At 43.8% G+C, this 12,835-nt stretch overlaps 1 protein-coding gene across 3 annotated transcripts in view; it reads left to right on the top strand.

Moving 5' to 3' along the window:
• The window catches only part of ILDR2 (immunoglobulin like domain containing receptor 2), a 60,528-nt gene that overhangs the window by 6,917 nt on the left and 40,776 nt on the right, over positions 1 to 12,835 (top strand). For all 3 annotated transcript variants that reach the window (XM_064477952.1, XM_064477951.1, XM_031435853.2), the window contains exons 2-3: positions 8,403 to 8,735; positions 9,632 to 9,751. In XM_064477952.1, coding sequence (XP_064334022.1) covers positions 8,403 to 8,735; positions 9,632 to 9,751 — 453 coding nt within the window. The remainder of the gene's footprint in view (positions 1 to 8,402; positions 8,736 to 9,631; positions 9,752 to 12,835) is intronic.

Here is a 12,835-nt window from a genome sequence, read left to right as displayed (position 1 = left end):
ATTACAAATATTTTAGTATGGTTGGAGAATTTAGTGCTGCAGGAGGAATGGAAGAGAGTGACCCCATCTCATCTGAAATGAGCCCTTGTACTCTTGAACTGCCTAGAGGGAGTCTTTAAAAGGATGAGAGCAAGGGAGTGCTGTGGTCAGATGTGCATTTTAGAAACATCATTTGGACCTCAGTGTGGAGGGTAGATTAGACATAGGCAGACTTGCAGCAAAAACCAGCTAGAAGACCATTACAGAAAGAGAGACAAGACATGATGAGATCCTGAGCTCCTATCGTGCAGTGGGAATGAAAGAAGTGGATGGAGTGACAAAAGATAAAGGAAGTGGTCCTGGCTTGGTTGGATGTGGAGGTTGAAAGAAAGGAGTGTCAAAGGTACCTTTAGGGTTTCTGGCTTGGGATTGCCGGGGATGCCGTTTGTGGACATGAACTAATACAGGAGGAGAAACATGTAAAGGAGGGAGATACAGGTTCAGTATTTTGCATCTGTTAGTTAGAGTATAGCATGAGATGCTGTAACAAAGAGACCCTAAAATATAGGAACTCACACAACGTAGTTTTTGTCTCTCTCCTGTAACAGTAGAGGTCGAGTGGGACAGAGTCTACCATTCCCAGTATGCTGCTCCCAAGACTGCTCCAGGGACAGGCACTTTTCAGCCACTGGGAGCAAGGAAAGCAGAGGGCCAGGGCAAGTAGTTTGTTTTTAGAGAGGTGACCTGGAATACATACCTCTTCTCCACCCATACTTATGTCTTGAATCTTGTCTCATGGCCACAATTAGCTGCAGGAGAAGCTAGGAAATGGTAATATATGGCTGGCTTGGCCGGCCAGATTAAAACCTGGGAAGTTCTGTTACTAAAAGAAGGGTTTGGGGTGCTTGTGTAACATCCAGATGGAGAATGAAGCTATTTGGGTCTGGAGCTCAAGTGAGAGATACTGGAAATACAGGTAACAAGTTGATGAAAGTACATAAGGGCTTTCTTATGGGAACTCTTCTCTGTCCAAATGGCTAGCCCATCCTAAGAGACTGACCCATCTGAATGAATCAGGACAGCTTCCAAAGTACCTCTGCACTGCAGGGTAGAGACTGACCTCTTTTAGTACTGCTTTGGTCCCACTGGAACAGCATGTAAGCCAGCTAGACATTACCCATGAGCTCATCTCAGATCTCTGGAAGATGAGGCAAATCGGACAGAAAGGAGATATGTTTGTGGCTTTCATCTGTGCAGTGGTGGCAGAGAATGGGAAAGCATGGATCCATTGGACACACAGAGTGTAATGCTTAATGGATGGCAAGCTCTGTGTGCACAAGTACCAGAGAGAAACTGATTCTGCCCAGGTTAAGCTGGAAAGGAATTTATTGGCAGGAACTTGATTGACCTACAGGACCAATAGGCCAGCTGGAGAACGAGGCTTAGAAAATGGGCAAACACCAAGGGAATGCCTACTCTTCTTGGTCAAGGTTTTTTAAATTTTATTTATTTTTTAACCCAAGTATATCAAGAAGATGAATAGTATCTACTGGTGGGGGGAAAAAGATTCAAGCTGTGTTTTCTTTGTCTTTAAAAACAGAGCCTGTGGGTCAGAATTTCCCAGAATGCTTTGCTCCCATGCTGACAGTGCTACTAAGGGATAGACACACTGTGGAGCAAACCTACTAGAGATGCTTGGACACCCCTTGTTTATCTCCTACACTTAGAAAACCTGCCCATCAACTGTTCCTAAAACAATGTCTTAGGAAATTGGGAAAGTATGTGAAAAATGTGAAGACAAAAAAAAAGATGAATTTCTTAAAGATCTAACTTAAAGACAGGAAAAGGAAGATGTGTATTGTCATACTGAATGAGGAAAAAACTTAGGAGTCTGAAAGCCAAGATATGCTGGTGAATGGGCAGTTTTGAAGTCAGATCCCACTTCTGGGACTTGAGGAGTTAAGGGATGGGTGAGCCTTATTTCTGAAGATGCCTGTCTGTGTTGATGATAATTTTCCATAATCTTTAGCAGCAATCTTTGTTTCTTTAAAATGGGGCTGTGCTTATGGATCTGTCTCTCAAAGATGCTGGCAGGAATAGCTTACAACTAATGGGGAAAAGGGACTTGCTTTGAACGAAATGAAAGTGCTAAAATAAGAACAGCATTGCTGTAGACACTGCTTTTGTTATCCTTGCAGGAACACAATTCGTCATGTATAGAATCCTTTTCTTTATATGAGAATTGGGGCAGGAACTTATTTTGCCACATGCTGGGAGGCCTTGTCTGCACTTGGGGCTGATCCTCTCTGGCTGGGTGGCTGGGTACCCCTGGTGACTAGCTGAGAGCGGGGCTGCTGCACTGAGCTGTCACTCATCACTCCACTTTTAAGCAGATTTCCTCCTTATTGGCCAGAATCTGTTCTCTGCACTGAGGACCACCTGCTAAGAAAGACCCTTCAGATTCACGTGTTCATTTGTTCATTCATTCATTGATTCATTCCACATTTCGTGAGCTTCAGCTGTATTTTATGGCCTTGCTGTATACTGGGGATACAAAGTCAGCCAAATCCTTGTCCTTGCCTTCAAGGACCTTAGAGTTAGAAACCAAATTTATATTGAATTTCTCAAGATCAGAGACTGGTCTTTTAAATCTATCTTCCTAGAACTTACCATCATATTTTAAAACATGTTTTTGAATGAATTTGAGTTAGATAGTCAGGGACAATTTTCCTGAGGATCAGGGGCACAATAAAAAGGGAAAGAGTGGTCTGGTGGTCTAAGAATGGTGGCCCCTCCTCTGCAAACCCAGAAAGCCACTATAATCTCCAGTCTTCTGTATGCCAGCCAGTGCTTCTTTCAGTCAGGAATCCTCACTTGTACAAATGTGTTCTACATCGTAGGATCCCTTATTTCACGTCACTTCTTTTTCTGTCTTTTGCTTTCTTCTCTAAGCAGTCTCCTTCCAGTTTGTTGGGAGACTTGCTTTATTTTGTGGGAGGAAACATGGGTTCTTTCCATACCTCTGTAAATGTCTTTGTAAGAGCTTCAAAACACAAGACCCTTATGGTGTCACCAGTGCCTGGACTCCGAGTCCCAGTCTCCCCCTTGTGCCAGCACGTGCTCATGTGTGTGTGGGACCCACACCCAGTGCTTCTCTGTCTCTCTCCCAGAAACTCCAACTCCTCAGTTACATGCCTGGTGTTTCCCCAGGTGGAGGGGATAACATATTTTTATAGTTAAAGAATGGAAAACGTCTTGGTATGCCTGAACCGTGCATGGGGCTAAATCATGGAGAAGGCTCTACATCCCACGTCAAGGCATTTGGGTTTTATCCTGGAACGATAAAATGACTCCTCATTGGAGGCCTTTAAGCAGGGGACTGCCGTGATTGGCTATGTCCTTTGAAAAAGAATATTCTAGATAGAAAAAATGGGGAGAGTTGGGCTGGAAGTTGGGAGACCACTGAGGAGGCTGTCATAAAACCCGGGAGATAATGAGGACTTGCGTAAAGCGATAGAGCTTTGGAGCCGCAAGCCTGGGTTCAAATCTGTCACTTGCTAACACTGAGATGTTAGGCACAATACATACATTCTCTGAAAATCAGTTTGTTCATCTGTAAAATGGTTGTAATGATAATACCTACTTCATAGGATTTTTGGAGAGAATTTATTAAGATGCTATATGAATGGTGCTTAACACAATTTCTAACATACAGTAAGCATTTCATAATTGTTACCTAGTAGAAGGAATAGAAACCGGATTTATTCCCACTGGGAGTGACAGTGGAAACAGAGAAGGTCAAATTTGAGCGAGATTAAGAATTAGTGACCAACTGAAGCTGGTTAGAGACGGAGAGGAAATGATCAAAGCTACGATTTCTTTCTGGGGTGATAGGACAGAGGGTGTACTGGCAAAAGAGCTAGGGAGACAGGAAGGCTGGTTTTCTAAGCAAGAGTTGAGGCAGGAAAAGAGAAGGTGGTGAATGAAGTTTCGCTATGCTTAGTTTGAAGTATCTGTTAAACATGCAGGTGAGGTTTCATGGAGCTGGGGGTCAGAGACATAACTGGTAGTTGGAATCATGGGAGAGTAAGATTTCTTAGGTTGAACGCACAGGTGACCATTTACAAAGAGGCTGAAAATGTTTAGTTTATTTACCTGGCATTCAAAGATATTCTTATTAGCTCGTATAGACTGTAGCATAAGAAGTACTATGTTTTTGGCATCTAACAAGTGGTGACATAGAAAAACAAAAAGCTGATAAGAGGTGGGATGCAAGCTCAGGACATTAACCTAGTCCCAGGGCAGATCCCTTGAGAACTGGAGTCAGAAGGAGGGTGTTCCCAGCCAAATCTCAGTGTCCATGGGGGGCTTGATCTGGGGTAGGAGTAGGGTCCCATGAGAGGTAGTTTTTGCAGTGACTGGACAGCAGCACCACAGGTTCAGGTATAGATCAGTCACGTGTGAGGGTGTCGGAAACAAAAACTAATCTTCAGGAAAAAGGGCTTGTATCAGGGCCCAGGCGAGCAGACCAGAACTCAGGACAAGCCTTTGGTCCCAACAGATTGCAAAACCGGATGGAAACACAGTCTAAGTGTAACATAAACATAGCTTCTGGGAAAGACATGCAGCCCAGTGGGTCTAGGGAACCGCAGCCCTCCCCTGGAATCCAGGGTTAGGGCCAGAAGAGCAATTCTAGACCTCACCCTCCAGTGGGAACAGGGTTCCTAATAGGCTTGGCTAGGGCAGGCTTGGGAACTGGGTGGCGTTTGTCCTGTAGTTTGAGGTTTATAGAGCTAAGGCAGGCATTGGTATTTTCAGCTTTCTCTCTAACTCTTCACTCTTACGGTCCTCAAAGATCCAATATACTGATGTTTCCTTGAAATTCCTAGTTCTATCCTCTCCAGCTCTCTAGAGCTATCCTGAGTGTCGGTCCCTAGGGCTTCCATTTTGCCTGCACACGTCTGCATGCCGATGCCTGTGCGCACACACAGGGGTACCCTCTGTTTCTGACTTCCGGGAGGTGCATGTGTGATTGTGCAGTGACGCCCACACATGGGCAGGTTTGCTGTTGAACTAGTTATCTGCTGTAGCATTCGTGTGCAGTTTCTGCCCATTCTGCCCTCTATACACTCAGCATCTTACACCTTGTTATCTGTGCTCACCGAGCTCTAGGTTCATGGCTTCAGAGAAGTCAACAGACTGTTCTTGACAGCAGCAGCAACTACCTGTATTGAGTGCTTACTGTATGCCACTATTATACTAAGTATTTAGGATAAAATCTTATTTAGCCCTCAGGCAGTTCCATGAGACAGTTACTATTATTCTGTTTTTACCAGTAAGGAAACTGACACTCACCAGGGCTGAGTCATTTGCCTGGTCATGCAGCTAGGAAGTGGTAGGGCTTAGGTTCTGACCTAGGACTCATGCTAAAGCCATGCCTTTAACTGTCATGCTATCAAAAGGCAGATGTTTCTGAAAATGTATTCTTTGGAGTATGAGCTTACATGTATATCATAGAAGGAGCTGCAAATTGACTAAACTCTATTAATAATTAAGGGAGTCCACAATAAAAAAAATAATAATTAAGGGAGTCCAGTGGCTTGGTCAAGTGGCTAATCTCATTAACAGAGAACAGAGCTGAGAAGGAGGTTATTCTTTCTAATCATCTGATGAACAAAACTGCATACTTAACTGTCTCAAAATAACCCAAACAAGCCCTCCCTGCATCACTTCTGTGCTGCATCTGCCTCCTTTGCTGGTTTCATTTATCCTAGAAGGGCTGGGAAATGTGATTCTCGTGCGGAGCCTGAACAGGCAGGGAGCAGAGCAGAAAGGTGATTTAGTCAGTTCCACAGCTTTGTCCTTGGAACAGTGCCTGTGATTGGTTATCCAGCCTCAACCACTGCTATGTGAAGTCATTTCACCCCCCTGTCTCATTTTTGTTACCTGGAAAATGTGTGTGGATAAGGATTTGAAGACAAATGACAAGGTTTAAAATTAATGCAGTAGAATTTAATGCAAAAAAAAAAAATGTCTTCTCTTCCAAGTGAGTTGGGGAGAATGAAAACAGCCACATCAACATTTGAGGGGTGGTGAATGGAAGCAGTGGAGCCTGGGAACTGGGGTTCTTCTCTGAGCTTCCAAATGAAAACTCATTATTTGCCCCTTGATGGGGTGAGCTACATAATGCGGCTGTAATCAAACCTACTGGTGGTGGATGATCACTGAGATTCAAGAGTTTCATCTTGGGAGGTGAGGGGAAAGGCAGGGAAGGTACAAGAGGATTCATATTTGAGATCCACCCTCCACTGGTCATGGTCACAGTCCTCTGCTATGGAGTCCACTCTCTGCAGGCGCCCAGTGAGGTAACATGTGTTATCAGCTCTGGTGAGTAAGGAATATGAGGCTCATTTTACAGGTGAGGGTTACTGAAGAGGATCCATTAAGGCTTCACCATTAGTACATGGCCAGAGGAGAGTCAAAGCCATGTCTGCTTGATGCCAACTGTTTTACTACACTGTGCTGTTTGTGAGTCATTTAACCCATTTGCTCTGCACAGTCCTAGAAATCCCCATATTAATAGTCATTCATTCACTCACTCATTCCTTCATTTATTCCATAGTAGCTATTGAGCAGGTAGGTCCAGAACACTAAATCTTAAACACTCTGTTGCGTTCGCTTCCCCGTTCCATAGAATGCAGAAGCCTTTTTTCTTCCTAACAGGGATTAGAACCTAGTTTTTCATAGTGCTTTCACTGAAGAGTGGCATGGGTCTGGAGATCAGAAGACGTGAGTACAAATATGGTATCTTGCCCTTGTCAGGGGTGCTGCTATAAAGAGATATTCATGTATAAGTGCATGTTTGGGCTGTCAGAGCGAGTTTGCTTTGCAGGATGTCATTATGAACACGGGCAGTAATAAAAAGCCCCCCCCCCCCCCCCCATGGAAACTAGTCCTTTCTTGTATATCTTAAGTCCACCTGCGATTCTAGGGTGAAACGCTTTGCCTCAGGCTACCTGAAGCTGACTTGGCAGGCTCCTGAATTTATCATGTCTTTCTATTCACATCCCTTTTTTCTGCCTCTCATCATCATTCTACTTCTGCTTCTAATGTCAGATCAAGCTAGAAACTCTTAACTCTCCCATTCACCATTCCCTTTGCTTGGAATTTCTGGGTCTTACCATCGAGTTCATAGAAGGCTTTTGCCTCTCAGACACTTCCCTGGTCTTTCATTCACTGAAATTTCCCTCTTTCTTGGACACCAAGCCTCAAATTGATCTTTTCACCACTTGAACTTCTCATCTGCTTTCTAGACTCTCCCTACCTACCCCCCCCCCCCCGCTTCCTTTTTTGGTTTGCCCTTCAAAGCTTTTGAACTTAGTCTACTACCTTTGATCAGACATTCTCCGTTTCTCTCAAAGCCTTCTTTCCCCCTTAATCTCTGTCCCCTTTGCTCGTTCACCAGCTGGAAGGGAAGTCACTTCCTCCCGAAGTCATACTTCCTGGCTTCATTGTCCTCATTTATCACATATTTTTTGAGTAGCTATGGGCTCCACAAGCCAAGACAGCAAGATAAGACATCTTCCTTACCTGACCTGACAAGTCTGATGGAGGCATGAAAATAAGTACTTGCCAAATTATTATGGTTAATGTCTGGAGGAGAATGCTGGGGGTATTGATGGTACAGAGGAGGAAGTGACAAATGGATTGATCGGTCAGAGAAGACTTTACAAGAAGCTTTTGAGCTACATGTTGAAAGATGGAAAAGAGTTTCCCAGGGAGAGAAGTGAGGAAAAAGCATTCTGTAAACAAGGAACATTCTTGTGCCAAGACCTAGAGAAGTGAGATAGCACATCCCACTTGGGGAGCCTCTTAGTTTGGTATCCTTGGAGGCTGGTGCGCAAGTAGAGGTGCTGCAAGAAGTGAGGCTGAGGAGGAAGCGGATGTTGGAGCACCTTATATGCCTTGCCAAGAACTTTGGGTTTTTTTCCCGAAGACCATGGAGGCTGAGCAAAGGGTTTAAAGAAGGAGAGCAATAACAGTCAGGTTTAGAAAGGTAACCTGAACTTATAGCAAGGGGAATGGGCTGCATATGGGCAGCTGCAGGCAGGGAGACCAGACAAGAGGTTATTGCAAAGTTATAAGCAAGAAATGAAGAGGGTTTACACAAAAGCAGTGGTAGTGGGGTTAAAGAGGAGGAAGGAAGTATTAAAGATGCTAAGAGATCAAGTCGACATGACTTTGCGACCATTTGGATATTGGGAGTTAGGGCAGCTTTCTGGCCAAGGCAATCAGGTAGATGTTGATGCTCTGAGTTGTAATGGAGAAAACAAGGGGAGGAACAGGTTGGGGAGGTAAGGTGGACAGTTGAGGTGAGGTCCAGGATACGGATGCCATCTGGACATGTTCATTCTATTTTGCAGCCATGGCCGAGGGCCTTCAGGTCACAGTGCCTGACAAGAAGAAGGTGGCCATGCTCTTCCAGCCCACTGTGCTTCGCTGCCACTTCTCCACGTCCTCCCATCAGCCTGCCGTCGTCCAGTGGAAGTTCAAGTCCTACTGCCAGGATCGCATGGGGGAATCCTTGGGCATGTCCTCTCCCCGGGCCCAGTCTCTCAGCAAAAGAAACCTGGAATGGGACCCCTACTTGGACTGTTTAGACAGCAGGAGGACTGTCCGAGTGGTAGCTTCCAAACAGGGCTCAACCGTGACCCTGGGAGATTTCTACAGGGGCAGAGAGATCACGATTGTTCATGGTAATAATGCTTCTGTTTTGAATCTAGGGAATGAGAGGGAGGTTGGTTCCATTCTCCCCAGATGCAAGAGGATGTCAGCCTTGCACCTTTCAATCCCTCAACACTTTGATTTTATAGGACATAGAGCATCAAGAAACCTAGCCAATGGCTTTAATGGGATGGTGTGGGGAGGAAGGGTGGAGGGTTGTAATATCTAGAGAAGACACAGAGATGAGCTTTGCAAGTAGTCTTCCCCGAGCCTGGCCTCCAGTCTGAGGAATTTATTATTAGAACTGAATAGAAATGGGCGTAGTGAAAGCTTTCTTAAATACCTTACTTCTTGACATCAGCCTTTATTGCCCTTTCTCTAATGCAGAAAGCAGACTTCTCTAAGAAGTTCCTCTGCCGGGGGAAGGGATGTCTGTGTGCAAGTTGCAGGTAGATGCTATGGCCCAAGCCCCAGGTAGTTTTGCACCAATTCCACATTTTCTCCTGCTCCCTAAAAGCTTTGGACAAGAGAAGGTCCAAAGTTTGATGTGACCTATTTGATTCTTTGAATTTTGAAGAACTCCTGTGAAGCCAGCTCATTTCCAGGAGGCCAGACTAATTCTGGAATTTATTTGGCTTTTAGAAGCCTCTGCAGGCCTGGTTGAAAACTGTCTTCTATTCCTGAAACCTGACTGGGACTAGACCCGTTTCTGGTCGTGCTCTAATTCTCTCACTTTGGGGATGCTAGTTTTTCTTATTGTTTTGCTGTTTATTTGTTTGTTTTTAAATAAAGCAAACATCTTGGCAGCCAGGTAAAGAAATAGAACACGGCAGACACAGGGAAGGGGGCCCCCTCCAACCCTCCATCGTTGAGTGTTTACCTCTCAGAGCACAGAGTGGAGGACCAAGTCCTTTTTTTGTGATAACAGATGCAGATCTTCAAATTGGGAAACTCATGTGGGGAGACAGCGGCCTCTACTACTGCGTCATCACCACGCCTGACGACCTGGAGGGCAAGAACGAGGACTCGGTGGAGCTCCTGGTGTTGGGTAAGTGGCCCCCCCTTAGCGGCATTTTCATCTTAGACCGCTTGCACCGTTCTCCCTCTGCGTGTGTCAGCGGGCTGCACACACAGTCTTTATCTTTCGTGCACAGACAGACCGGTTTTAGAATATGTTCCGTATGAGCAGCAGCTGGATTTATTAGATTTTGTTTCCTGGCAGCTAGAGCTCCCTGTTCAGCATTGTCTTGAGTATTTCTTCTGTTTTCTTAGTTCCTCCCCGCCTTTCCACTTGCACCTTTACCCCTGATTTCTCTCTGCTCTTATTCTTTCCTGATCTTTTTATATGTTAATTGTTGAGGAGAATGCCAGAGGCCTTTGAAGCCGGGTAGAGACAGCTGAGAGATAAGCTGGTGTGTTAGGATCTCCTGAGACTTCAGGAATCTTTCCCCATTCAGTTATCTCCACTTAAGACGATCCTAAGGCAAGATGGCTATAAACGTTTGATAGTAAAGGGTGCCCAGTGAAAAGAGCTATTGGAGAGATGTACTGGTGTTTAATTGGAAGGCAAATTTCTTGAAACCTGAAAGTGTCTGAGTTACTCTCAAAGCAAATATAATCTAATCCTTATGAATATTAATTACTTCATAAATGAAAACTCATTACTTTCAGCTACTTTTCTCTTGTGGATTCGAGGAACGTCAGTAGGAGGTGACCTCCTTGTATGAAACTGAAAATTGAGCACATATTTTGTGCTCTGTAGCTGTTGGTTGGACAAGAAAATTAGAATAAAACGTACAGAAATTAAGAAAAGAAAGGACATTCATTGTAGGAGAAAAGGTAAACCCTTGAAGCCATTTTCCAAAAGAAATTACATTTTTTGAAGTGTCCAAGAAACCAGGTAATAACAATTTGGGAGAATATTTAAGGGTGCTTTCTTTCAGAGGCAGATGAGGTTAATTTATACCCTCTGTGGGAAACTCAATGCCCAGAGGGAAAATGGAATTTGCTACTTAGGAATTTTAGTTTTACTCTGTCATGACTTTGGCAAACCAACGGTTCTGCTGCCTTAATTTTTTAGTTTACAAAATGGATGAAAGTAATAATTAGCTATTAATGATTGACCCTTTAAATAATAATAGTTGGGCCTTATTAGAGGGCTGACTTAATTCAAATCCATATTTCTTGAGTTCAATATATAAAGCATAACTGCTGTGATTTGTAAAAGAATGGGAAATATGACAAATATTCAAAAGGAAATAAAAATGTAAAAAGGTTTATATTGACATTGTAAAAGAATACACGGCAATTAGATTTGGAATCTGCTGTGACTCTCTAAATCAGAAGGGAATAAAAAGATAAATTTCTGCCTAATCGCACAACTCCCATGGCCAAGTTTGGAGGAACAAGTGGTCCATTGAGCCTGCAATTAGCTAATTGTGAACACAGTTATTTGGCCAGTGCAGCCATTTGCAGAGAAAGCAATTGCCTGTGGAGGAAAAGGAGGCCAGGTAAAAACTGCTTTCAATAGTTTGGTCCCAGTTCTGCAAATGTGGGGAGAATAAACACAGCGACAGCCTTGTCATCTGCGGATGCGCCGAAGTATCTGAAGGGCGTTCCTCTGGATCGAAATGTACAAAGCAACCTGGGCAAAGACGCTCTCCTCAGGACAGAAAGGTGGGTGAAAGGAAAGCTCAGATGAAAAAGGTCAACAATGAAGAGAGAAAATAATGGAAATCAGAGTGACTCTAAAAAGAATCGTAAAGGGAAAGTGGAGACACTACAAATCAGCTCATCACAGTGGAAGCAGCATATCTGTGAGATAAACAGATACCTGCCAGGAGTCTTGGGGAGGAGAATCATGCAATTCTGCTCTGTTCCACATTAATTAGAAATGTTCAAAGCATGGTCAATTTGCCTTGTAAGCTTTTTAGGGCAATACTAGTTGTGTTCATTAAAGGGGTTAGTTTGAAATCTGTGAGAATTTTCTGGGTGCAGAAAGCACTATATTTACTTTCCAAATGCAACGTTTTGAGTTGTCTTTGTCTTGGTGCCCCTTTAAGGAATTTTTCAAAATACTGTTACAGTTTTACGAATTCTAATTATTTGGTTTTTATATTCTGCCGGCCTATTTGTTGAGTATTCTTTCTGTGTGAGACTAGAAGAGCAACTTGATTCCTGAAGTCAGCCTCCAGGAGATACAGACCTCAGCGGGAAGATCACTGGGTCCACAGTCTGGGAGGTACAACCTCCATGAGCCACTGGTCCAGGCATTGAACTTAGTATGAAGAATGGTTGGAGGAACTGGGAGAATTTGGTGTAGTGAAGGAGGACTTGGGAAGGGAGCTTGGGAGGTGTCCCCAGGTACCTGAAATGAAATTGTATAGAGGAGGGACTGGAAACTGACTCCGTGTGGCCAGGTAAAACTAGGACCAGAAGTAGACGTTACAAGGGGAGGGAGTCCATCTCAGGATAAAGAAAGAACTGTTAACAGCTGGGGAGATTCTAAAGATGCACTAAGTGTTCTCTAAAGATGCAGTAAGAGTGGTGATATTTCGATGACCTTGAGAAGGTAGATAATTTCTTATGAGTTACTGTATCAGGCATTTGTGTATAGGAAAAGGTATTCAATTAAGTCATCTTTGAGCTTTATTTCAGGTTTAAAACTCTCAAAGTAAAAAGTAAATGAACATGAGTGATGTGACTACCTTGATAACAGAGAAACTGACCATCCCAGGAATTCTGTCCTCAGGACAGAGTTAAAGGGGTTACAGGTTGATTACGAGAACAGGCAGGGTGATGCACACTCACAAGGAAGTCAGAGGGAATGAACTATGGTCTTCTGCAGTCAGTCAGGATTAAAAGGACTAATTCCACAAGAATGAAAAGAAGCTACTGATGGAGGCTTGAAGAAGTTGAAACTTTAGCTCCTCTCGGAGGGTGATCACAACATGGGGAGGAGAAAACAGGTTGGCATTTCAGATGACCAAGTAATAAGGAAAGATAAATTAAAGGGATAAATCAGATGCCAAATTAAGAAGAATTCAACTTTCTCATGATACAAAGGTAAAGATGGAAAAGTTGATAGAGCAAGATTATGAAGTGTCTTATATGTCAGACTAAGACGTTTCAC

The sequence above is a fragment of the Camelus dromedarius genome, chromosome 23 (genome assembly GCF_036321535.1).
Source record: "Camelus dromedarius isolate mCamDro1 chromosome 23, mCamDro1.pat, whole genome shotgun sequence".
Classification (NCBI taxonomy): domain Eukaryota; kingdom Metazoa; phylum Chordata; class Mammalia; order Artiodactyla; family Camelidae; genus Camelus; species Camelus dromedarius.
Note: the sequence above shows the minus strand (reverse complement) of the source record. Positions and strands in the feature narration are given on the sequence as shown.